The sequence below is a fragment of the Manduca sexta genome, unplaced genomic scaffold, assembly GCF_014839805.1.
Source record: "Manduca sexta isolate Smith_Timp_Sample1 unplaced genomic scaffold, JHU_Msex_v1.0 HiC_scaffold_1811, whole genome shotgun sequence".
Lineage (NCBI taxonomy): Eukaryota > Metazoa > Arthropoda > Insecta > Lepidoptera > Sphingidae > Manduca > Manduca sexta.
The window spans coordinates 1-26062 of record NW_023592713.1 but is presented as its reverse complement, the minus strand read 5'-3'; the positions used below and the strand labels follow the sequence as shown (position 1 = coordinate 26062).

Below are 26062 nucleotides of genomic sequence, written 5' to 3'. Positions count from 1 at the left end.
ATTCGGCTAAGTGGGCCTTATTTCCTATTTAAATAAAGTTCCAAACTGTATATTATTTTTTCTAAAAATCCATATTATACCGTATTTAAAATTAAATTTTATTAAAATATATTAAGACTACGCCTATGTTTAGCCCAAATAAACAGCGCGCCACGCAAGTTTTGAAACCGTAACTTAGGATTGGCTATTGCCATCTAGTATTGCTATTGGGCGTTATATCCTAATTGTCAATATCAATTTGATGGATGAGCGTTACGTCTTCTAATTGTTTACTTCATCATGTAGTCCCAGTCATTATCACCAGATGGCACTGTTGCTTAATTGTGTTATCACATAAGTAACAACGCGAGGAATTTGAATACTACTTATAAATTTTCTATTCTTAAATGACAGCTTAAGCTTAGTTTATTAAATAGTTCAATACATTAAATGTGTACTTGAGATCGTACCCAGAGATGGCATTGATTTATTGTCATCATCATCAGCCACATTAAGTCTACTGCTGGGCATACGCCTCCCCTAAAAATTTCCAGACAGACCTATCGAAAGTGGCCTGCATCCAACATGTTCCTGCAACCTTTATCAAGTCGTCTATCCAACTTGATTTATTATAGGCCCTATGAATCTCATAGTTGCTATAGCATTACCTAGTTACAAGGCTAGTTTCAGGTTATTCTAACAACGTCTATGTAACGTCTTATAATAATTACTTACATCATTAATTCCCTAAGTGGTCGAGGGGCTCTTGGGAGTCTACCCCAGGAGTCCACGGGAGACTTGACGGGGGTCTAAAAAAAAAAAACGATCCAACGGACCTAGCAAAATTTTGAAAGGGGTGTATGCGAAATCTCCTTTGGAGATATAGTTGGGGTATAACATAAAAATAAAAAACAAAAATTGTCATACAATCCTTTAATTACATGTTCAAATACATACTCCTACAATTTACATGAGGATAATATCGCAATATGCCGCCTTAAAACTTTCATTTTATACATTTGTGATGATATTTAGCCTACATTTGCCTTCAGTTTTTTGGATTCTTAATGGATTTTCCTTATGATTCTGAAAAGAAAATACATATTGATAAATGTTTAAGATCTAACACAAGTTATTTTACAGCCTATTTTACGATATCTTAGGAAACGGTGACGTTAAATATAAAAGTCAAACTCCCAAATAAACGATATTAAAATTATAAAAAAATAGCAAAGCTATGCTCAGTTAAAACACAAATTTACTCAATCCGCTGTAAGTCAAAACCCACCATTGCCTCTTAATAAGGTTTAAAATAGGAACCGGTGATGTTTTTGACAGCTATTTAAGCAATTCTTAACCACCTCTTAACGCCAAAACAAGTTTATAAGTAAGACTGATATTACAAGGAAGTAAGATATTAAGATGTAAATATATACTTGAATTTAGGCGAAAATCTCCTCCTTCTCAATTCGTTGCTTCTTGGCTCAATGACAAGTGCCTCCTGAAAATTTATAGTTGTACTATTAGAAAGAAATATTTAAACTGTGAGTGTCAATTAAGGGCGAAATAATTGTGACATAAGATAAACATTACTCGTCAATTGATACCTTAAGGTCTACTCCGAAAAACGAACGTCGAAACGTCGGTCCGAAACGAAGAAACGACGGACTTCGGATTTAACTTTACTACCAAATTACTTCGGATCCGTCACCGTTTTGTAGCTTACCTTAGTAGTAGGAACAATTCCCCGTATTTTTTTTTGTGGAGAAACCAGTGGTCTATCCTCGCAGATGGTTTCAATTGGATGACGAAACCCTATATAATCTTACAAATTCCACGTCTAAAATATTGCAATGAACGGATCGGATCCGTCGTTGAATCCGTCATCGGATGGAATGATCCGTAACACTTCGTAGAAACAAATTGCGCGATCCGTCATCCGAAACTATGGATTTCGTTTTTCGAAGTAGACTATCTGATCTTACGCCATTACAGCGGCGGCCTTAAAAGACGCAAAGCCCCAGCCGAAAGTAAAAGAAAATCGCCGCGACGCCCTGAGTAGACCATAAAATAGTTCTCCGATTTTTTCACTTCCGTCGGTAAGATCATAAAGAAAGTCCTCCAAAGCATCGCGCAAGTCCCCGGGTGATACTCGTGTCCCTTCCCCCAAAGGCCGCCTCTGAGCCGCTCTTAATATCAGGTGAAGTCATTCTGCTGTGGCCGTATAAGCATGATCAGTTTTGAGTGAGGTCATGTTTGTTTTCCTATTAGAAGATCTGAATGGAGTTCCTACTGTTTATGGACAATGTTGGTTGATATTGGGTGAGTTACTCATCCAGCTATTAAATCTTTTAACTTTCAGACTAACAAAACGAGATAAAATCTTTCAAAACAGTGCATAACAAAGAATATCATCAGGTATTAGAATTTCCTTCATCTCAAATTAATGAAATTATTAAAATTATTCTTTTTTATACCAAGTTCGTTTTATGTTTTATTTTAATTGGGTAATATTTACCAGCAGGTCAGTTCTTAGCAGCTCGTCGCCTTGGGGGGGTCCGTATTCCCTGAAGCCAGGTGGGCCGTACTCCAGAAAGGCTACGGGAGCCTGTTCGAGAGATCTGAAAGTAATTGAGTTTCCATTTATCTATTTCATAACTAAAAACAACAATACATTACGCCGTTATTCCCAAAGGGGTAAGCAAAGTGTAACGAGGTATAACCAGAGTACCACTTTGCCATGTGTTTATCCTCCTATGTAATAGAGGGAGAGCCTATCGCCATTTCGGGCACAAATTCTAGACTCCGGACCGATTCCAAGTAGAATAATTTAATATAACTTTGCCTAACCCATAACCTCACCTTAATTCAAGTCATTTTAAAATTAGAAATATTATTTTACGCACCGCACTACGTTTGCAGCGTGCCGCCAAAACTACACTATAAAAATTGCAGTTGCTTCAAAAACTTTAGAATTACGAAATATCTGAGCGGATTCTTAGGAAGCATAGATGTTTTTAGGGGTTGTTAATGGGAACCTTTAGATTTACGTGATGTTTGCGCGGAGACTTAGAAAGCAAAGTTACTTTTATGGATTAATAGTAATGGAGACATACCCTGAAACAGCTTCAGCGAAATTAACTTCGGACTGTTGAATCTGGAAAGAATTCATTAATACGAATAAAAACTATAATGTTCATATAAGTAATTAATTGTCCAATTAACATAAATAATATTATGCAGTGTTATCTAATTGTTAATATATTATTATTTTCTTTTTCATTTATTTCAGATTTAGAAAACCCATATTAGAATACAAACATTTTCAAAAGAATTAATTTAATTTATTTGGCAAATTTTTGTATATTACTGATGCTGAATTGAAGAAAAATAAATATTTGACAATTATAGCTTCACTCCGATTATATATAATTTTTGTGAAGACTTTAGGTTGGTTTACTAAAAATAATTTCTAATTATCGTTCAAATTTACCTGTTCAGCTTTAACTTCATTTTCCAAAATAACTAACGCTTCACCGACATTCTGCACTTGCTCCTGCACAATCTTGACTCCCTCCTCCACATTTCTGACCTCTTCCACGACGGTCTTTAACTCTTCTACTTTCTGTGCTTCAGTTTGGATCTCAACTTGCACGTTAGCCTGTTCCTCATTAACTTCCGCTTTTACCTCTGATTCATTAATTACATCTATTGCTACTGGTGCTGCTGTAGATACATCTAAGTCCTCAGCTTCTACGATTTTCTCAGCAATTTCTTCTAAATTTGCTTGAGAACTCTCTTCTGCCTCGGCCTAGAATAAGTATAAGTTTATATTGTTTAGAATCATAAAGTATGAAGGGTCAATAATACTTCTAGATCTATGATTGAGGGTAGCAAGTTTCATTTGATAAATGTTTATAGATGATTATTTGTTTATAGATGTATTTAGCGACTCATTGGCAGCTTTTCGAAGTCAGGTTTTAAAAGTTATAAATGATGATAACAATCATTGATCCCTCTCACATTTGTTATTGTTACATACTTTGATGTTTTTCTTATTTGTTAACTATATTATTATGAAATAACTAAATAAGTAGTTCCATTCGGTGCATGCTGTGACGCCTGAAGGTAATGCCTTTAACACGTGTTTTTCTTAAATGATTTACTTAGTTATAAGTTTTATTGTAATTACCACTGGATGTCCTAATAAAATAAAATAAAATAAAATTTGTCAGGATATTAATAGCAAAATTAACTAACTGAATTGATTAGACTAACTGAGCTTGTGGCTCGGTAATTTTTAGCTCTAAATCTATGAAGCACTGTGCAAATTTCAGGATAAAAGTTTTCATACAACTCTATTGTTGTGGAGTTAAACAGTTTGATAGTGTATATAGAATTGACCACCAGGAGCCTTGTTATATATGACAATATAAACTCATAGCATGGTTGTGTTACATAACCTTCGTGAAATTTGCGTGGAATAGTATTCTGTATGCCAATTTGTCATAAACGCGACGTGTAGCATAGAGGAGTAGGCCTGCATGGATTTTTTTGGAACTTATTTATATTAACTTATTAGAATCTTTAAGCACATTCATTTATTTTTAATTTTTATAATATGTGTATACTGAACTTACGGGAATCTGTGTTGTTAATTCAACTTCACTTTGCACGGCAGAGTCTAAGGATTGACTTTCGAATATTGATTTTGATTCAACTTTTTCTATTAGAACTGGTTCAGGAACAAAATCTTTCGCTTCGATTAGTGGCTCGGCAATAACTACTTCTTTCTCCTCGACAACGATTGGTTCTGCAGTAGTTATCTCTTTTTCTTCGACGACAAAAGGTTTTGAGAAAATCTCTTTCTTCTCTTCTACTACGATAGGTTCTGAGACAACTTCCTCTTTATCTAAGGCAATAGGCTCGGAGACTACTTTTTGCACTTCAACTACTTCTTCCTGCACCACTTCTACATTCTTTTCTACAATTGCTTTTTCAGTAGAGATTACTTCTTCTTCCACCACTACTGGTTCAACGGCAATTATTTTCTCTTCTAAAATTGGTTGGAGTTCAACCTGAGCCTTCTTTTCGATTGCTACTTCGGTGGCAGAGTTTAGTTCTTCGCTAGCTTCTGTGACAGCCAATGCTTCGATTTCGGAAACTATGGATTTTTCTTCAGAGACAGCTGTAATACAGATAATAAAGGTGATTATTCTCTGTTTATTTAAATATAAGGCGAGTATGTGGCTAATCCGTAAGTTAAATAAAATTAATAAATATGTAGTATGTAGCGCAGGACGGCGCTGGATGCGGGCCGCTTACAATAGGTCGATCTGGAAATCATTGGGAGAGGCCCATGTCCAGCAGCGGACGATGATGATGATGATGATGTAGTATATGCTCATGGAAACTCACCTTCAGATTCTACTTGTTGAATGCTTGAACTCTGTATGGCCTGGAATATCTGGTCATTTTCAGCATCAGGCAGACCCTGGCTGATATCATTGGAAACTTTCGGTGGTCCGTACTCTCGAAGACCCTCAGATCCAGAGGCCTCAGACTCTTGGAAAAGGATTTCTTGAGGCTTTTCGAATGGTTTACTCTGAAATATATATGATGTTCTGTAGTTTATATCTTAAACTGATTTTGAAAAGAGCAACAGTAGAGTTTTTGCCCGTTCTTCTCTAGTGAGAACTGCTTTCCCAACAATTGTAGAGTTAATATTGACGGAATTTAAGTAATGTCATTTTAAGGGTTCAGATAACAATTCTAGCATCTTTGAATTGACAATACCGTATTTTCGCAAAATTCCATCGTAATTTTATGTGATAAGATTCGAATTTAGGATTAATTGTGGGTCCGATTATAAATTAAAATTGGATGAATTATAATATTGAAATTAGCTTAATTAATTATTAAGATATTGGTATTATACGTAAATTTTATTTTACTGCACTCCTTTATATGAACTTTAATTATATCGAATCTCACACTCCTCTGTGCGCGCAATGTGGTTAAAAAGGCATACAAAACTTTACTCTTCACGTATTAGTGCAAAGCTAAAACAATAATAGAATAATATCAAACGGCGAATAATTTATTAAGTAAGAAATATAAGGTACCTCAACTTCAGACGGTAGGTAGAAAGCGGGACCCTTGGGCCTCCATCCACTGGGCAAGTACGGCCCTGAGCCTAAAGCCGACACCGACGCCACACTCAGAACAACTGCTAAAAATACCTGCAACAAAATACATTTCTTAGTGCTCGCTTCACAACTTAATAAATGCTGCTTATCACATAAATATAAGTCGATTAAATCTAAGTCACACTCAAATCTACGCTCCCAAATAAATGGTAATAAAATACTGTCTACACCTGTTTAATACGATAAATGTTACGTATGGAAAAAATCAGTTGTCTGAAGACTTTAGAATGGCCGGAGAAATATTGAAATAAGAAGGTTTTGACCCAGCGACCTTTAGTGTCAGTTTATTTCATTCAACAAGCTATCGGCGCTTTGGAATAGACAAATACGACTACAGATTTCTGTGTTATTGTAATCAAGATCAAGAGCTTGAAACATTTAAAATAATACTTAACCTTTTTTTTATTGATATAGATATATATCCCTAATTATGTCACTAATATATTCATGAGAATGTTATACTTCTGGAGGAATACTGTTGCCGGAAAGGCATGTTAAACCTAGTTTGGGTGCCAGGGGACCCTTGTTATGTATAAATACTATTTAGAAATAAATTAATTATAAAATTAAACATCACAGAATCCTAAAACTAATTTGAAGGTTATCATTAAAAATCAATTAGTAATGCAAACTATAAAACACAATTTGTTCTATACAAATATTAGGTCAAATATTATACAAGAGTAAACATTTTTCGTATTATTTATAATAATTTCTCGTTTATATAATTAATATATTTTTTTCAACGTATTGAAGTTGACCTTGGAGAAGAATGGCTGTTATCTCCAGATAATATTACTTATTAAGGTTTTCCTAGCATAATAGCGCTATCCATACCAAATTTACAAAACATATAGGAAAAATTAAACATCTTCAGTCTTACTTATAGAAATTTTGCAAAGCTATACTTAGTTAAACACAAATTTACTCGATCAGCTGTAAGTGAAAACCCGCCTTTTTACCTCTTAATAAGGTTTAAAATAGGAATCGGTGATAATTTTGACAGCTATTTAAGCAATTCTTAACCACCTCTTAACACTAAAACAAGTTTATAAGTAAAACTGTTGATTATTAGCAAATCTGACAGTAGTTCAATATTTTTTTAATTAAATACTTTTTCTATGAAAGTTTGATATTAAAATGAAATATTACCTTCATGATGAGATGTTTTTGAGATCCACCGCTGAATGATGTCAGATCAATTGTCCAAGCCGTTTTATACTTGCCAATAAATGAGTTCAAACAATCAGTAGGCCTTGATCGGGCGGACAAATATTTGTGTGTGGTTGTGCAATTTGTATGAGATTTGTAGGGTTTTTGAAGGTCGAAGGATGGTTCAATTGGTTGTAGGGTAATGCATCCCAAAATATCGGTAAAACAGTATCAGCCCGGAGTCTGAATTTGTGTCCAATATGGCGCTAGGCTCGCCTCTATCACATCATGGGACGGAACACACTTGCCGAAAATTGGGTGCCGTGGTTGCGCCTCTGCATACCGCTTCAGGGATAAATGTATGTGTGTAATATTTATTTTATACGAAAACTACACCTTTTTATTTTACATCGATGGTTAAATTAACTTATAATACAATAATTTCTAGAAGACAATATACTATGGTGTCATTTATTAACACAATGTCAAAATAATCCTTTATATTATTAACTTATAGACAAATGACTGACAAGATAAAACTGCATCAGTAGCATCGATATAATATATGTACTGCGTACTAGATCTGGCGTTCCGTACTCTGATTGTGTTCGAATCAACTGTACTACAATCCCTACACCTGAGTTTAGTATGATTTCAATATTGACACCTTGGGGTTATGTATGGAGTGGCGCTCATAATATAAGAACTCGAGTCTAAGTGTAAACCTGGATGTCCGCCCTGTGGAATGGGGGCGCTTGGAGAATACCACCACGGTAAACCCCTGCCTGTCGTAAGAGGCGACTTATAGGGGCCACGAAGGGGGTCGTCGGCGGGCAGCAGGGGGCTGTCCGCCCTAGTGCATTTTTTGTGCATTTCTTGCACATTTTTCGGTTGACCCCGGGATGGACGGCAGTGTGGCGTTGACCTCATGCTGCCGTTGACGCTGAGAGCGTCCTTCGGTGCGAGGGGCTTAGGAGCCCCCCACATTTAGGGAGACGGGCCGCAAGGCGGCACTGCGCAGGGGCGGCCGCGGACGAAGACTCGGACCTGCTGTCTCGGGGAAGCCCGCAGTCGTCCCTTATGCGCCGAAGAGGGTCAACGCGGAGTTTTAGTTGGTAGGCCGTTGCGTAGGGACTTAGGTTAGGGTCATTGGTTAGGGGACTCGGCCCGACCGCCGCCCGAGGGTCCCGGGCTGCTTCAATTGTCGGGTCGTAAGGCAACGGTTACCCCAACATAACCGCTCAGTCGCCCCCCGCGAAGACTGGACGGTAGTAATAAGGGACTTTCTCCGCGAAAACAAAAAAAAAAAAAAAAAAAAAAAACCTGGATGTGAATAATATTTTTTGTCAAATAAGTAAAACTATTTCAAGTGAATAAAAAGGTTATAGTTCAGATTTAGAATAAATAGTTTATATATACGTTCATGTCTATAGAATATACATACGTCAATAATCAGAAGCATATATGTATTGTGTTGCGACTTGTAAACGATCGATACGAACATGCTAGATGCAAGTCACTTTCGACAGGTCCGTTAGGAAATGTTTAGGAGAGACCTATGTTTAGCTGTGGACTTTTAGGCTGTTGATGATGATGACTGACTGGGGTCTCGGCTTCGATACCCAGGTCGGGTATATTGATAAGGATGTTCAGTATTACCTCGGAGTGTGGCATTGAGCCCAATAAATGACATTACTGTTAAACTTGGCATCATTTTCTAATACGGAAAACATTATAACATATTTTATTTAAACATTATAACATATTTTACACACAGTTAACCTGATAAGAAGCTTCTCAAAATAAATAAAAACGCCTATATTAAACAACATTTTAAAACCTTCCTAAATTAAATTCCCTGTTTTCTGGAAAAAGCTACGTTCATGTTAATAAGGTGGGATAATAAAGGAATACAGGTGTGGTATACATACATATGTGGTATATGTATACCTTTAACCCCGAAAGGGTAAGCAGACGCGCAACTAGAGCACACACTGCCATGCCAGAGCACACACTTTTGTCCACGTGTGTTCCCATAATGTGATAGGGGGGGTGGGGTTGTGCAGTTTTATTTTGTCAGCCATTTGTCTATAAGTTAATAATATAAAAGATTATTTTGACACTGTTTTAATAAATGAAACCATAGTATATTGTCTTCTAGACATTATTGTATTATAAGTTAATTTAACCATCGATGTAAAATAAAAAGGTGTAGTTTTCGTACAAAATAAATATTACACATATACATTTATCCCTGAAGGGGTATGCAGAGGCGCAACCAGGGCACCCAATTTTCGGCAAGTGTTTTCCGTCCCATGATGTGATAGGGGGCGAGCCTATCGCCATATCGGGCACAAAATCCAGACTTAAGACTATTTATTTATTTATTTGAACAGCCAACAAAGCATACACCTTACATATTTATTTTTTACAATTCAGTAAGTAATTGCTGCAGTGCTGTTTTAATTACAGGCTGTCACAGCATGATTATTACTGTTTCAACTATACGACGCTATCTAAATTAAAATTTCCCGATAAACAACAAGGAAGGCAATTCAAAATGCACGTAAAATGCAAACACAACATCTTGTAAGCAATTAGCAAAGCCAAGGTCTTCCAAGTGGATTAACTAATCGTCAGATCAAATATTTAATAATTTTACGGTTCAAACAAGTTTAATTATTCTAATCACATCTAATATAATTAAAACTAGCTTTTGCTCGTGTCTTTGCCCGCAATGATAAAAATAGTTTTTGACTAGTTTCTAAAATTTTGTCTATGTATGTGTACTAAGTAAAAGCGGCAATAGCCTAGTTGGGTGTGGAACGGACAGCTGAAACGAGTGTCCGCAGGTTCAAAACTCAAGGGCACGCGCCTCTGACTTTTCTGAAATTATGTGTATTCTTTGTGACTTATTGCTTGTTTTAACGGTGAAGGAAAACATCTTGAGGAAACCTGCACATCTGAGAAGTTCTCTACAGGGAATTCGCAGGTGTTTGAAGTCTACCAACCCGCACTAGGCCAGCGTGGTGGACTAAGGCCTAATCCCTCTCTGTAGTAGAGGAGGCCCGTGCTCAGCAGTGGGCAAGTATATAATACAGGGCTGATATTATAATTATTATATATGTGTAATTATTATAAATGCGAAAGTTTGTGAGGATGGATGTATGTATGTATGTTTCTTCCCCTTTCACGAAAAAACTACTGAATGAATTTGGATGAAACTTTGCAGTAATATTGGTTATACATCAAAATAACACGTAGGCTACAATTTATAATGATTTTGTGTAATTTGATCATAATATAACGATACCTATCAAATGAGTCGGAAAAAAGTTGCTATCTTGGCGTACGCTGCCTAAACCGTTAGAGTTAGATAAAGATGATGTATGCTAGAATTGTTTGTCTTAAATACTTCTAAATAAAAGTCCGGGATAGCAAATGTCTATATACCTTTTATGTGGAAACCACAAAGGCCAAAATAGTGAGCCATTTCTGTCTGTCGGTATGTTATCAATTTTTTCAAAATCTACTGAACAAATTTTTGTGAAATTTGGTATGGAGATAGTTTGAGACCCTGGGAAGGATATAGGCTATTCAATTCCGAAAAAATATGTAGCAGATCTTTTATGCCGGAAAATTCATTCATTCGATGCAAAAAAAAAATGTAAATGTTTGGATGTTTGTTAGAAGTGAACTCAGATAGAGCTGAACGGATTTAGATGTTATTTGGCATATAGACAGACCATGTGCCGGATTTACATTAGCAATATTTTATCCAGATATTTCGCTCGCGTGGGAAATATTTGCTTTGTTTTTGAAGTAGATGGCGTTGTCGTCGTACAAATAGCGTTATGGATAACTAGAGTGATTTAGGAATTATATGCAATATATTGCAAAACCTTGTGTATTTATTTATTTATATAATATTAACGGGCTGCTAGCGGAGTTTACAATTCTATATAAATCCACAAATGTATTCATAGTAACGGTCTCTTAACTTAACTTGTCTCTACTCTTAAATTAGCGTAAAAGAAACTCCTTTATGGATTTGAATTACATTTAATAAATATGTGATTAAGTACCCGTTTTTATAATAACTCAGTGTATAATTTACAATGTCCGTGTTGCCATCCGTAATGATGAAGCGTAAAATAATTACATATTGAATAGTTCTTAAAAATCCCGTGTTATACAAAAGATTATGAAAAAAATTCTAAACAAATATATTCAAACCTTTAAGCCCTCTATCGAGCTTCAAGACTATTTGACTATTTTAAACATTAAAAATGATTAAAAATCATCGCAATAGATTAAAGTCAGATAAAGTAAGTATTTTCCCCTACATTGCCGCTGCACTCTACTGTCCGTGGGTTGTGGTTAGACATAAACTTTGAAGAACAACTCCGGCTCCGTGACTTCGGGCACGTACAACTCTCGCTGAAAACAAAATAAATCAAAAATTATAAAATAACTCTATCGGCCCAAAAAGGTAGAGGTTAGAGTTGCCGGTCATATGCTCACGCGGGAAAAATAGGTGCATAGGTGGCGTTATAAATCGCTAGTTTTAGAAACATTTGTGACTGGAAAGGCTTTTCACGTGTCCGAAATCGAAAGCATAAGATATAAGAGCATCTAGATAGACCAAAACTTGACGCAGTCATCCCTCGTCAGTCAATAGAATTATGCTGTTCGAAACCGGAGTACACAGGCTGATCCCAGAGCGTGAGACGTGGCGCTACAGGCTGTGATTCTAGTGTAATTACCCGTTGCATCCTGGGGGGGCCCTGGTTATTCTTGTTTACATTCTTTTTATCTGCAGGGGGAGGTGTGCCCACCAGTTCAAAATATGTAGTCGGTTTGAGCATGTTTTCGCGGAAGTCGTTACTTGACTCGCTACCATCGGTGCGCCTCCTGGAATTTTATCAATTTATTATGTATACACACATATACAGTTTATCCCCAAAGGGGGATGGTGGTGCAACAAGTCACCCACTTCCCGCCACGTGATATCCCACGATGTGATAGGTAAGTTGGCATCGGGCACAAATTCTAAACATAGGGCTAATAATGATCTCACTTTACCCGACTCGGGATTTGAACCAGAGAGCTCAGTCAGTCGTGATATGAAGAACTTATATATTATTCGTTCTTTTTGTCTGATCGGAAATACTCAATGGTTTTTGAAAACGTCTGAGAATGGTATAACCACAGATATATCAAGGGAGCTTCCTTTTTTAAATAAAAGTTATCTATCACGTAAATTATAACCCGGCTAAATAGATAAGTCAAACGATTGACCTATTATCCATAGAACTGCCATTTTTAATTTGTTCATGTTTTACTACATAAATAATTTTTAACTAATGTATAAAAATATACCTCAGAATTTCATTAGTTAACAGGTTTTAACTGGAAACATCTGGATTTTATCGCTCGGTATCGTATGCGAGAGCCCGACTGGGTAGATACCACCGCATGTCTATTTCCGCCGCACAGCAACATTCTGCAAGCAGTGTTCGGTTCCGGTTTGAAGGACATTCCGGTGTAACTACCCCACATTATGAGACGTAACATCTAATGTTTAAGGTTGACGTGGAAGTCCACACAGCGCTTTGTAATTCAAAGTCCGCGTTGTGTTACTGCTGTTAATAGACAATCGTGTTGCCAACAATCCAAGCGCTCTGCTAAAAAGTTGTAAATAATTTAGGGAGGTACTCACAGCCTATCAAACATGGGGTGCATTAAATGTTTCCAGAACTGTGTCCCGTCCCTTGCGGCGATCGGGCTCGAAGGACCAAACTCCATGTCATTGGCGACCGTTTCATACACGGGGAAGGCTTGGGCTGCAGTGTGTCCCACGACGCTGAAACACAGTACATATATTTCGCTATGGTATGAATGTCATTAGAATTCTACGAGGAATGCTTGGATATCTTGATAAATATGCAAGCCAACGGTTCGCTAGTCATCAGCAGCAATATACACTATGATAGTTTCCTATGTTTGATTTTACTTTATACATTATAAAAATAAATTATTCTGTGAATTAGCATCAAACTTTGTTGAAAAATAAAGCAGTTTTTTATATTTGAAATATTGTGAGCAAAAGTAGGGGGCGTGGTGGGGTTATCGCGCTGTCTTTTCTCACTCACGCAACGTTATAGCCGACGGGACTGGGTGACGTCACATTTCAATATTACTGTAATTTGACAGCTTCCCTTTCCAACAAATTTGAAAGCTTTCTAACTTATTTATTATTGCGTGGATTTTGAAAATTCTTTTCCGATAGAATTTGGATGAAATACTTCTTTGATAATTTATTTTAAAAAGTCAACTTTCTTATTGCATACACGCGTTTGCTACAATCTTTCCTTTCTTTAGACTTTTATCTTCATCACATACATATAATAGAATAACCGAACCCAGTGTGTCTGTATTGAAAGTATACTAATAATGAAATGGGGCGACTAAAGAATGAGTAATATAATAATTTAGTAATATTTTAATTATTTTGCCTGTCTGTTCTCTGTTAGTTTGCACGCCATTCCAAAACTCCTAAACGGAATTTTATTTATTTATTTGGTAGGGACGTCAAGGCAAACGTAGCGTGGAAAGCCATCTGGCTAGATGGTGGGACGACTTGCACAAGAGGGCCGGCATACACACTTAACTGTGTGAATAGGGCCGCAACAAATGTCCCTCGTGTATGGGTGTGTATTCCGTTTGGAGAGCGAGCGCACAATAATTGACTCGTGGAAAGCGGAATGCAGGGGGGTCAGGCCAGGGCCTGGACCCAGCATTGAGACGGTATATAATACGTGGAGGAGAAAGGTAACCAATTTCTTTCTGATTCGATTATCCCTAATCGATACTCACATTACAACTAGAGCTGCGACACCGAGATCCCTCACAGACCACATTCTGATACTTCAGTTAACCTGCGGTGAATGATGCTGTTCCTGTCCACTCTCCCTTTTATACAATACGAACCTTATAAGTATGCAAATTGGATTCAAATTATCAAATTATTATTTATTACATGTCATCCAAATGAAAAGATGTAGATTATTAACAGTTAATGTTATCGGAAAAAGTCGAAAGCTATCGGCATTTCTTTCTGAATTTACTATGATACTCCTGCATTGAGGCTGGTGGTAGGATATATTTTAAACCCGCCCGGATAGCGACCACAACATAAAGTGTTATAACCCGCCATAGAGGGCCACGTAAGTGTCGCGTTCCAGGATCAGACTGTGTATATCCAGTTCCAACAGGCCGGTATAATTGTGTCGACGGTCGAGGTGTAATATCTCTCGTCAGTTGACGTTCTATTGGACCCACTCCACTTACCATCAGGTACAGTGGCGTCACTTTGCGATGCCCGTGAAAAAGAAGACTCGGCAGTTCGTTTTTCTGGTCGAATTTCGGCCACGGCAGCCAATTTTAACGGGATCAGCCACGCAGGAGATATTATAGTGCCAAGTCTGTGCCCAATACAGGTGCTATCTCTTTTCCTTAACTCTCATCGTCCTATGAGACGGCAATCTTATGACCGGAGACAGATTAGGTGGGGACTTCAGTGCTGTATGAATGATTCCCTTCTAGCCGAATTTCTGCCACGGCGGCCAATGTCAACGGAGATCACTCGATTTAATTAATGATTCGTTTATTTAACTTTAGTGCCTTCCATAATACAAACAAATGAAAAATTATTAAGTATTTTAGAAACCCACATACATACATAAACCAACCTCCATGGGGCGGTGGAAATAAAGTGGCTTACACTGATAAAAAATATAAATCCGGCACTGCGATGCTGATCCTGGCTTACAGGAGTTGTACCACTACAACACCGGTATGAGGACGGGAAGGTCTGCCTCCGTGTACAACCATCGCCCATAAACACGAATCATTTCCCCCAAGGCAGTTCTTGTGCGCTAGGTCTCCACACCGAATGCACGCCCATGCACGGAGGGACGTTTATCGTGACCCTAGGCACACAGTCAAATGTGTATACCTCATGGATGTAAGTACACATTGAGGCCTATGATGGATTATGAAAGAAATAACTTAGGATTGTAAAACGATTAGTGGATTTATTGAGAACAGTAGAGACTAGACAACGACAAAAGAGAAGTATACAATTTCTAAATTTAAAGCGGCATACTGCCAGTACTTGCTCACATTGGTTGTTATTGTTTGGTTTATACTCTTTGCTACTATACAGTTTCAACTGCCTATGAGGGAATCGCGAACATTTCCCTTCCTTTTTCGCTCCGCCTAGGGATTGCAATCCGGCCACCTCACACACGACAATCATACACACCAGCGCGGTTATTTTGACAAAAAATGCAAACACCGGACCCGGTCACCGGACCCGGTATATTGGTGTCGGATCCGGTATTTGTATATTGATACCGGATCCGCCGGATTACCGCATCCGACTTTCCGGATTGCAATCCCTAGCTCCGCCCATCCTAAGATGGTCCCTTCTCCTTCCTCAACTTTTCTTTCCAATTTTCCTCCAAGACCCTGCAGTCGCTAAGGCGAGAGATTCTAGTATCCCATTCGATGGGATTTGAGCGGCTCATTTTGACATTGCGTTACTAAATGAAACTACATACTCGTCTTCACCTTTGCTGACATTGTGCCAAAAATCATCCTTTAATAACTAATATTTCCACCAAAACTCCTGGTTTTATTTTTGGTCAGTTTGTAGTTTAATGCGAATATGGTGTGTGTGAGTGTATTTCTGACTATAAGTGTAATGTTATTGCTGCGAATAATTCTCTAAGAGTAATAGCAGTGGCATTAGGGCGCGTATAATTAAAAATAGTTTTTATTGATATTTACGTTCGAGAGTTACATGTTAGCAGAAATAAAGACGAGTATGTGGTTACATTTATTAACGCACTTGTTGACCCGACAGACGTTGTCCCGGCTTAACTGTGAATTTGCAACGCGCATTCTGTCAATCGCTGACAGTTATTTCAGACAATTGACTGTTATATTAAATTAATATTTTCGTTAAGTTTTCTTAAATTTTCTAATATTCCGCGCAATAATTTGATTTTTTTCTTTCATAAGAACCTTCTCCTGAGAATAACAAACACAAAAAAAAATTAGTGAAATTGGTCCAGCCGTTCACGCGTGATGGCGTGACCAAGGGAAATAGGGATTCATTTTTATATACATAGATAAAGAAAAAAACAAGTATTTCGAAGCGTTTATTTATTATACACAGGAACATCAACAGTTTACACATACAATTAATATTAGTTCAGTTTTCTTAGTATTGTATTGTTCTTATGTGCTTACCAAATAAAGATGTACCAACATTCATAAAATATACACTTATTACAAACAGACTGTCATAATAGTATGACACTAGAAATTAGCGCTTATTTAATCAAGGTAATATGGTTAACAAATTTAAACATTAATATAAAATATTAAAAAAAAAACAACATATAACCAATTCCAAGAACCTGGATATCATATCTTAAACCCACCAAATACCATTTTAATAACATCAATTCCAACATACCATAAATATTATTAATAACAAAATCTATACTTGGTCCACATCGGCTATGGTTTGAGAGAAAAACAATGTCAGCATTTTATTTTTGCATATTTTTAAGGAATCGGAGAATATGTCAAGATCAGATAATTTAGTGCACATCATACTATAACTATCGCATGTCCGGTTAAACGGTGAATGGAGCCCTTGATTCGATCTATATGGAGGGCCCTGATGAATTTTGTTTAGTGGGCGTCTGGGAAAATTGTAAGGAACAATTATTTTGATTTGTTCCAGTAAACTGCATTCATAAGCTCCACTAAACAGTTTGTGCGTTTTGGAATTTTTAATTTGTTCAGCTACATTCGTGGGCTGACTGTACCAATAAAACACACAAAGACTAGACACACACATATATTACAATAATTGTACTTGATATCAATACGTTATATAATACTGTTAAACGCCGCGCCGAGCCGCGCCGCAGAAGGGTAGATAAGAGGATGATCTCGGCCTATCACGCTCTGGACTGCTTCTGAAATATAACACATAGTAACGTATTGTACAATTCTGTGGTCGATCTAAAGCTGGAGCGTACGGTCAGCCACAAACCTATCTGAATGAATTTGAAAATTCGAACAAAAATCAATATAATTTTCACAAATTTTACTAAAACAAACTTTGAAGGGTTTATTTGAGATAAAGAAAGAAGAATGTTTCTATTGAATTAATGCGTATAAGTGTTTTGAATTAATGGATTTGTTGAGCTACTTTTGTGGCTGACTGTACAACAAATTGTCATGCGCGTGTAGGCTGGAATTCCCTAAACGCCCTCATAACCTCTCACTACCCATGCAGTAAGATACAAACACATCACACATATGCAACCAGAGCACCCACTTTCCCCCTAATGTATTCCATGATGTGCTAGGGGCGAGCCTATCGCCATATCGGGCACAAATTCCAGACTCCGGACTGATACTGAGCAGAAAAACAAAACATATCACTTTGCCTGAATCGGGTTTCGAACCCAGAACCTCAGAGCGCTGCCGTGCATTCAGTAAACAGTAGGTACGACTACACTATAGGCATAATAATCAGGAAAATGTAATACTAGGTTGATGGTTTGGGCATTTGTAGGGGATGGATGATAGGAGAGTGACAAAGAGGACATATAAGGCGAATGTGGATGGAAGAGCCGGTAGGGGTCAACAGCACCGAACCCTCGAATGTCAGATGTCATTGTTCGTGAAGTCCAGGTCAAGTACCCTGAACGGGCGGGAATGCATGAAAAGATTGATAGAGTGGAGGAAGAGAGAGAAGTATGCCAAAATCGCACGAGGTAGCAATCTATAGTCTCTGCCTACCCCTATTTAGAGGCGAGATATCATGTATGTATATACGTAATAGTTACCTGTTTATATTGGCTGAATTAATCAACTTCCTCATCCTCCGCTGGAGGTGAGACTAATAAACTCCCGTCAAATGTCGGCCGTAGTATTTCGTTATTTGGGATTTGCGATAATTGTCCAATCCACCTACAATTAATTAAATATATTGGTAAAAAATGTGGTTACCTTATATATCTCCCCCTTCTTCCTCTCACCAGAGGGAATTCTGGTGCCCTTGGCCTCCACAGCGAATGCACGCCTATACCCCAGGGGACATCCGTCGCGGCCTTAGGCACCCAGTTAAGTGTGTATGCCTCATGGTTGCCAATTGGAGCCTATGAGGGCTCACGAACAATTCCTGGCCTTCCCCTCTCCTTAAATCCAAAAAGGGTTCCTTTCTTTTCCCCCACAATTCCTATCCCCAGATATCGCCTCCCAACTTTCCTTCAGGGCCCTTCAGCCGCTAAGCCTGGGGATTCCAGTATTCTATACGCAGGTTTCCTCCTGTGTTGACTGCGGGGTTGATACTCAAAAAAAATAGTGTGTCATCAATCCACACTATTTAGACCCCATTCGCTCACCATCAGGTTCAATGGGGACTTAAATTAAATAAAGCGAGTGAAGTGTTTCATATAACTAGACGAGCATGCCGTTCGCCTGATGGTAAGCGATACGACCGCTCATAAACAGTAAAAACACCACCACCAACCACCTTGAATTACAGTATTGTTTGGTATTCCACTGCTCTCGCCATTCTGAGACATGAGATGTCTTATAATGTCCATTTATCTTTCGTCATTAATTAAATATAATAAATATACTTACTGACTATTACGTATATCGGAATTTCTTCCCAAATAATTGTTCCGCACATCATGAACATGATATTGATGTCTTTTGAAGCGGCTTCCACTAGCTAGATCCGTAGTTTTTTTTTCGGTTACCGGGTTCCATTTCTTTGTGTTTAGTGGAAAACAGTCTGCATCGTTCAGGATTCTGGAATTAAAATAGAATATAAGTACACATGCTTACACTAAAGACTTGTGTGTCAGGCTGACAAATTGTAAAAAGAACATTATCACCCTAAAACCTCATTTAGACCTTAACCGTGTAGAGTAGAGAGAAGTTTATTAACTAAACATGAAAAAGTTGTCTATCAAGTATAAATTATAACCCGGCTAAATAGATAAGTCAAACGATTGACCTATTATCCATAGAACTGCCATTTTTAATTTGTTCATGTTTTACTACATAAATAATTTTAACTAATGTATAAAAATATACCTCAGAATTTCATTAGTTAACAGGTTTTAACTGGAAACATCTGGATTTTATCGCTCGGTATCGTATGCGAGAGCCCGACTGGGTAGATACCACCGCATGTCTATTTCCGCCGCACAGCAACATTGTGCAAGCAGTGTTCGGTTCCGGTTTGAAGGACATTCCGGTGTAACTACCCGACATTATGAGACCTAACATCTAATGTTTAAGGCTGACGTGGAAGTCCACACAGCGCTTTGTAATTCAAAGTCCGCGTTGTGTTACTACTGTTAATAGACAATCGTGTTGCCAACAATCCAAGCGCTCTGCTAAAAAGTTGTAAATAATTTAGGAAGGTACTCACAGCCTATCAAACATGGGGTGCATTAAATGTTTCCAGAACTGTGTCCCGTCCCTTGCAGCGATCGGGCTCGAAGGACCAAACTCGATGTCATTGGCGACCGTTTCATACGGGGAAGGCTTGGGCTGCAGTGTGTCCCACGACGCTGAAACACAGTACATATATTTCGCTATGGTATGAATGTCATTAGAATTCTACGAGGAATGCTTGGATATCTTGATAAATATGCAAGCCAACGGTTCGCTAGTCATCAGCAGCAATATACACTATGATAGTTTCCTATGTTTGATTTACTTTATACATTATAAAAATAATTTATTCTGTGAATTAGCATCAAACTTTGTTGAAAAATAAAGCAGTTTTTTATATTTGAAATATTGTGAGCAAAAGTAGGGGGCGTGGTGGGGTTATCGCGCTGTCTTTTCTCACTCACGCAACGTTATAGCCGATGGCACTGAGTGACGTCACATTTCAATATTGCTGTAATTTGACAGCTTCCCTTTCCAACAAATTTGAAAGCTTTCTAACTTATTTATTATTGCGTGGATTTTGAAAATTCTTTTCCGATAGAATTTGGATGAAATACTTCTTTGATAATTTATTTTAAAAAAAGTCAACTTTCTTATTGCATACACGCGTTTGCTACAATCTTTCCTTTCTTTAGACTTTTATATTCATCACATACATATAATAGAATAACCGAACCCAGTGTGTCTGTATTGAAAGTATACTAATAATGAAATGGGGCGACTAAAGAATGAGTAATATAATAATTTAGTAATATTTTAATTATTTTGCCTGTCTGTTCTCTGTTAGTTTGCACGCCATTCCAAAACTCCTAAACGGAATTTTATTTATTCATTTGGTAGGGACGTCAAGGCAAACGTAGCGTGGAAAGCCATCTGGCTAGATGGTGGGACGACTTGCACAAGAGGGCCGGCATACACACTTAACTGTGTGAATAGGGCCGCAACAAATGTCCCTCGTGTATGGGTGTGTATTCCGTTTGGAGAGCGAGCGCACAATAATTGACTCGTGGAAAGCGGAATGCAGGGGGGTCAGGCCTCCAGGTCAGGTAATACGTGGAGGAGAAAGGTAACCAATTTCTTTCTGATTCGATTATCCCTAATCGATACTCACATTACAACTAGAGCTGCGACACCGAGATCCCTCACAGACCACATTCTGATACTTCAGTTAACCTGCGGTGAATGATGCTGTTCCTGTCCACTCTCCTTTTTATACAATACGAACCTTATAAGTATGCAAATTGGATTCAAATTATCTAATTATTATTTATTACATGTCATCCAAATGAAAAGATGTAGATTATTAACAGTTAATGTTATCGGAAAAGTCGAAGTCTATCGGCATTTCTTTCTGAATTTACTATGGTACTCCTGCATTGAGGCTGGTGGTAGGATATATTTTAAACCCGCCCGGATAGCGACCACAACATAAAGTGTTATAACCCGCCATAGAGGGCCACGTAAGTGTCGCGTTCCAGGATCAGACTGTGTATATCCGGTTCCAACAGGCCGGTATAATTGTGTCGACGGTCGAGGTGTAATATCTCTCGTCAGTTGACGTTCTATTGGACCCACTCCACTTACCATCAGGTACAGTGGCGTCACTTTGCGATGCCCGTGAAAAAGAAGACTCGGCAGTTCGTTTTTCTGGTCGAATTTCGGCCACGGCAGCCAATTTTAACAGGATCAGCCACGCAGAAGATATTATAGTGCCAAGTCTGTGCCCAATACAGATGCTATCTCTTTTCCTTAACTCTCATCGTCCTATGAGACGGCAATCTTATGACCCGAGACAGATTAGGTGGGGAATTCAGTGATGTATCAATTATTCTCTTCTAGCCGAATTTCTGCCACGGTGCCAGTCTCAACATCAATCATTAATTTAATAACTTTAGTGCCTTCCATAATACAAACAAATGGAAAATTATTAAGTATTTTAGGAACCTACATACATACATAAACCAACCTACATGGAGCGGCGGAAATAAAGTGGCTTACACTCACAAAAAATATAAATCCGGCACTGCGATGCTGATCCTGGCTTACAGGAGTTGTACCACTACAACACCGGTATGAGGACGGGAAGGTCTGCCTCCGTCGACCATCGCCCATAAACACGAATCATTTCCCCCGAGGCAGTTCTTGTGCGCTAGGTCTCCACACCGAATGCACGCCCATGCACGGAGGGACGTTTATCGTGACCCTAGGCACACAGTCAAATGTGTATACCTCATGGATGTAAGTACACATTGAGGCCTATGATGGATTATGAAAGAAATAACTTAGGATTGTAAAACGATTAGTGGATTTATGAACAGTAAAGACTAGACAACGACAAAAGAGAAGTATACAATTTCTAAATTTAAAGCGGCATACTGCCAGTACTAGCTCACATTGGTTATTATTGTTTGGTTTATACTCTTTGCTACTATACAGTTTCAACTGCCTATGAGGGAATCGCGAACATTTCCCTTCCTTTTTCGCTCCGCCTAGGGATTGCAATCCGGCCTCATTTTCAATCCGGCCACCTCACACACGACAATCATACACACCAGCGCGGTTATTTTGACAAAAAATGCAAACACCGGACCCGGTCACCGGACCCGGTATATTGGTGTCGGATCCGGTATTTGTATATTGATGCCGGATCCGCCGGATTACCGGATCCGACTTTCCGGATTGCAATCCCTAGCTCCGCCCATCCTAAGATGGTCCCTTCTCCTTCCTCAACTTTTCTTTCCAATTTTCCTCCAAGACCCTGCAGTCGCTAAGGCGAGAGATTCTAGTATCCCATTCGATGGGATTTGAGCGGCTCATTTTGACATTGCGTTACTAAATGAAACTACATACTCGTCTTCACCTTTGCTGACATTGTGCCAAAAATCATCCATTAATAACTAATATTTCCACCAAAACTCCTGGTTTTATTTTTTTATTTTTTGGTCAGTTTGTAGTTTAATGCGAATATGGTGTGTGTGAGTGTATTTCTGACTATAAGTGTAATGTTATTGCTGCGAATAATTCTCTAAGAGTAATAGCAGTGGCATTAGGGCGCGTAAAATTAAAAATAGTTTTTATTGATATTTACGTTCGAGAGTTACATGTTAGCAGAAATAAAGACGAGTATGTGGTTACATTTATTAACGCACTTGTTGACCCGACAGACGTTATCCCGGCTTAACTGTGAATTTGCAACGCGCATTCTGTCAATCGCTGACAGTTATTTCAGACAATTGACTGTTATGTTAAATTAATATTTTCGTTAAGTTTTCTTAAATTTTCTAATATTCCGCGCAATAATTTTTGATTTTTTTCTTTCATAAGAACCTTCTCCCTGACAATAACAAACACAAAAAATTTAGTGAAATTGGTCCAGCCGTTCACGCGTGATGGCGTGACCAAGGGAAATAGGGATTCATTTTTATATACATAGATAAAGAAAACAAGTATTTCGAAGCGTTTATTTATTATACACAGGAACATCAACAGTTTACACATACAATTAATATTAGTTCAGTTTTCTTAGTATTGTATTGTTCTTATGTGCTTACCAAATAAAGATGTACCAACATTCAAAATATACACTTATTACAAACAGACTGTCATAATAGTATGACACTAGAAATTAGCTTATTTAATCAAGGTAATATGGTTAACAAATTTAAACATTAATATAAAATATTAAAAACAACATATAACCAATTCCAAGAACCTGGATATCATATCTTAAACCCACCAAATACCATTTTAATAACATCAATTCCAACATACCATAAATATTATTAATAACAAAAATACTTGGTCCACATCGGCTATGGTTTGAGAGAAAAACAATGTCAGCATTTTATTTTTGCATATTTTAAGAATCGGGAGAATATGTCAAGATCAGATAATTTAGTGCACATCATACTATAACTATCGCATGTCCGGTTAAACGGTGAATGGAGCCCTTGATTCGATCTATATGGAGGGCCCTGATGAATTTTGTTTAGTGGGTGTCTGGGAAAATTGTAAGGAACAATTATATTGATTTGTTCCAGTAAATTGCATTCATAAGCTCCACTAAACAGTTTGTGCGTTTTGGAATTTTTAATTTGTTCAGCTACATTCGTGGGCTGACTGTACCAATAAAACACACAAAGACTAGACACACACATATATTACAATAATTGTACTTGATATCAATACGTTACATAATACTGTTAAACGCCGCCGAGCCCGCGCCGCAGAAGGGTAGATAAGAGGATGATCTCGGCCTATCACGCTCTGGACTGCTTCTGAAATATAACACATAGTAACGTATTGTACAATTCTGTGGTCGATCTAAAGCTGGAGCGTACGGTCAGCCACAAACCTATCTGAATGAATTTGAAAATTCGAACAAAAAATCAATATAATTTTCACAAATTTTACTAAAACAAACTTTGAAGGGTTTATTTGAGATAAAGAAATAAGAATGTTTCTATTGAATTAATGCGTATAAGTGTTTTGAATTAATGGATTTGTTGAGCTACTTTTGTGGCGGACTGAACAACAAATTGTCATGCGCGTGTAGGCTGGAATTCCCTAAACGCCCTCATAACCTCTCACTACCCATGCAGTAAGATACAAACACAACATCACACATATGCAACCAGAGCACCCACTTTCCCCCTAATGTATTCCATGATGTGCTAGGGGCGAGCCTATCGCCATATCGGGCACAAATTCCAGACTCCGACGGATACTGAGCAGAAAAACAAAACATATCACTTTGCCTGAATCGGGATTCGAACCCAGAACCTCAGAGCGCTGCCGTGCATTCAGTAAACAGTAGGTACGACTACACTATAGGCATAATAATCAGGAAAATGTAATACTAGGTTGATGGTTTGCGCATTTGTAGAGGATGGATGATAGGAGAGTGACAAAGAGGACATATAAGGCGAATGTGGATGGAAGAGCCGGTAGGGGTCAACAGACACCGAACTCTCGAATGTCAGATGTCATTGTTCGTGAAGTCCAGGTCAAGTACCCTGAACGGGCGGGAATGCATGAAAAGATTGATAGAGTGGAGGAAGAGAGAGAAGTATGCCAAAATCGCACGAGGTAGCAATCTATAGTCTCTGCCTACCCCTATTTAGAGGCGAGATATCATGTATGTATATACGTAATAGTTACCTGTTTATATTGGCTGAATTAATCAACTTCCTCATCCTCCGCTGGAGGTGAGACTAATAAACTACCGTCAAATGTCGGCCGCAGTATTTCGTTATTTGGGATTTGCGATAATTGTCCAATCCACCTACAATTAATTAAATATATTGGTAAAAATGTGGTTACATTATATATCTCCCCTTCTTCCTCTCACCAGAGGGAATTCTGGTGCCCTTGGCCTCCACAGCCAGCCCAAAGTGTCTCCCAAGCAGTGGGCCTCGGCCCAAATCCAAGGGCCCTCCTTTCCTTATCCCCAGATATCGCCTCCCAACTTTCCTTCAGGGCCCTTCAGCCGCTGCCCGGGGATTCCAGTATTCTATACGCAGGTTTCTCCTGTGTTGACTGCGGGTTGATACTCAAAAAATAGTGTGTCATCAATCCACACTATTTAGACCCCATTCGCTCACCATCAGGTTCAATGGGGACTTAAATTAAATAAAATGAGTGAAGTGTTTCATATAACTAGACGAGCATGCCGTTCGCCTGATGGTAAGCGATACGACCGCCCATAAACAGTAAAACACCACCACCAACCACCTTGAATTACAGTATTGTTTGGTATTCCACTGCGCTCGCCATTCTGAGACATGAGATGTCTTATAATGTCCAGTCGTCTTTCGTCATTAATTAAATATAATAAATATACTTACTGACTATTAGGTATATCGGAATTTGTTCCTAAATCATTATTCCGCACGTCATTAACAAAATATTGATGTCTTTTGAAGCGGCTTCCACTAGCTAGATCCGTAGTTTTTTTCGGTTACCGGGTTCCATTTCTTTGTGTTTAGTGGAAAACAGTCTGCATCGTTCAGGATTCTGGAATTAAAATAGAATATAAGTACACATGCTTACACTAAAGACTTGTGTGTCAGGCTGACAAATTGTAAAAAGAACATTATCACCCTAAAACCTCATTCAGACCTTAACCGTGTAGAGTAGAGAGAAGTTTATTAACT

At 38.1% G+C, this 26062-nt stretch overlaps 2 protein-coding genes and 2 long non-coding RNA genes across 4 annotated transcripts; all 4 read right to left on the bottom strand.

Moving 5' to 3' along the window:
• Positions 1-897: 897 nt before the first annotated feature.
• LOC115451770 (probable serine/threonine-protein kinase kinX) lies at positions 898-7375 on the bottom strand. Its single transcript, XM_030180142.2, has 9 exons — positions 7341-7375; positions 6105-6221; positions 5398-5584; positions 4620-5167; positions 3473-3790; positions 3096-3136; positions 2498-2600; positions 1416-1480; positions 898-1065 (listed from the first exon to the last, which is right to left on the bottom strand). Exons 1-9 carry the CDS (start codon positions 7344-7346, stop codon positions 1044-1046), a joined length of 1407 nt encoding a protein of 468 aa, XP_030036002.1. The 5' UTR covers positions 7347-7375; the 3' UTR covers positions 898-1043.
• A 4345-nt stretch (positions 7376-11720) lies between these two features.
• LOC119191695 lies at positions 11721-14282 on the bottom strand. The gene is made up of 4 exons (XM_037445572.1): positions 14220-14282; positions 13063-13206; positions 12107-12254; positions 11721-11780 (listed from the first exon to the last, which is right to left on the bottom strand). The coding sequence occupies exons 1-4, from the start codon at positions 14261-14263 to the stop codon at positions 11721-11723; spliced, it is 396 nt and encodes a 131-aa protein (XP_037301469.1). The 5' UTR covers positions 14264-14282.
• A 2347-nt stretch (positions 14283-16629) lies between these two features.
• LOC119191694 lies at positions 16630-19989 on the bottom strand. Its single transcript, XR_005113509.1, has 4 exons — positions 19882-19989; positions 19083-19253; positions 18281-18404; positions 16630-17401 (listed from the first exon to the last, which is right to left on the bottom strand). It is a non-coding gene; the product is annotated as an uncharacterized LOC119191694 (long non-coding RNA).
• A 3793-nt stretch (positions 19990-23782) lies between these two features.
• LOC119191693 lies at positions 23783-25993 on the bottom strand. Its single transcript, XR_005113508.1, has 3 exons — positions 25754-25993; positions 25068-25191; positions 23783-24184 (listed from the first exon to the last, which is right to left on the bottom strand). It is a non-coding gene; the product is annotated as an uncharacterized LOC119191693 (long non-coding RNA).
• Positions 25994-26062: the final 69 nt, after the last annotated feature.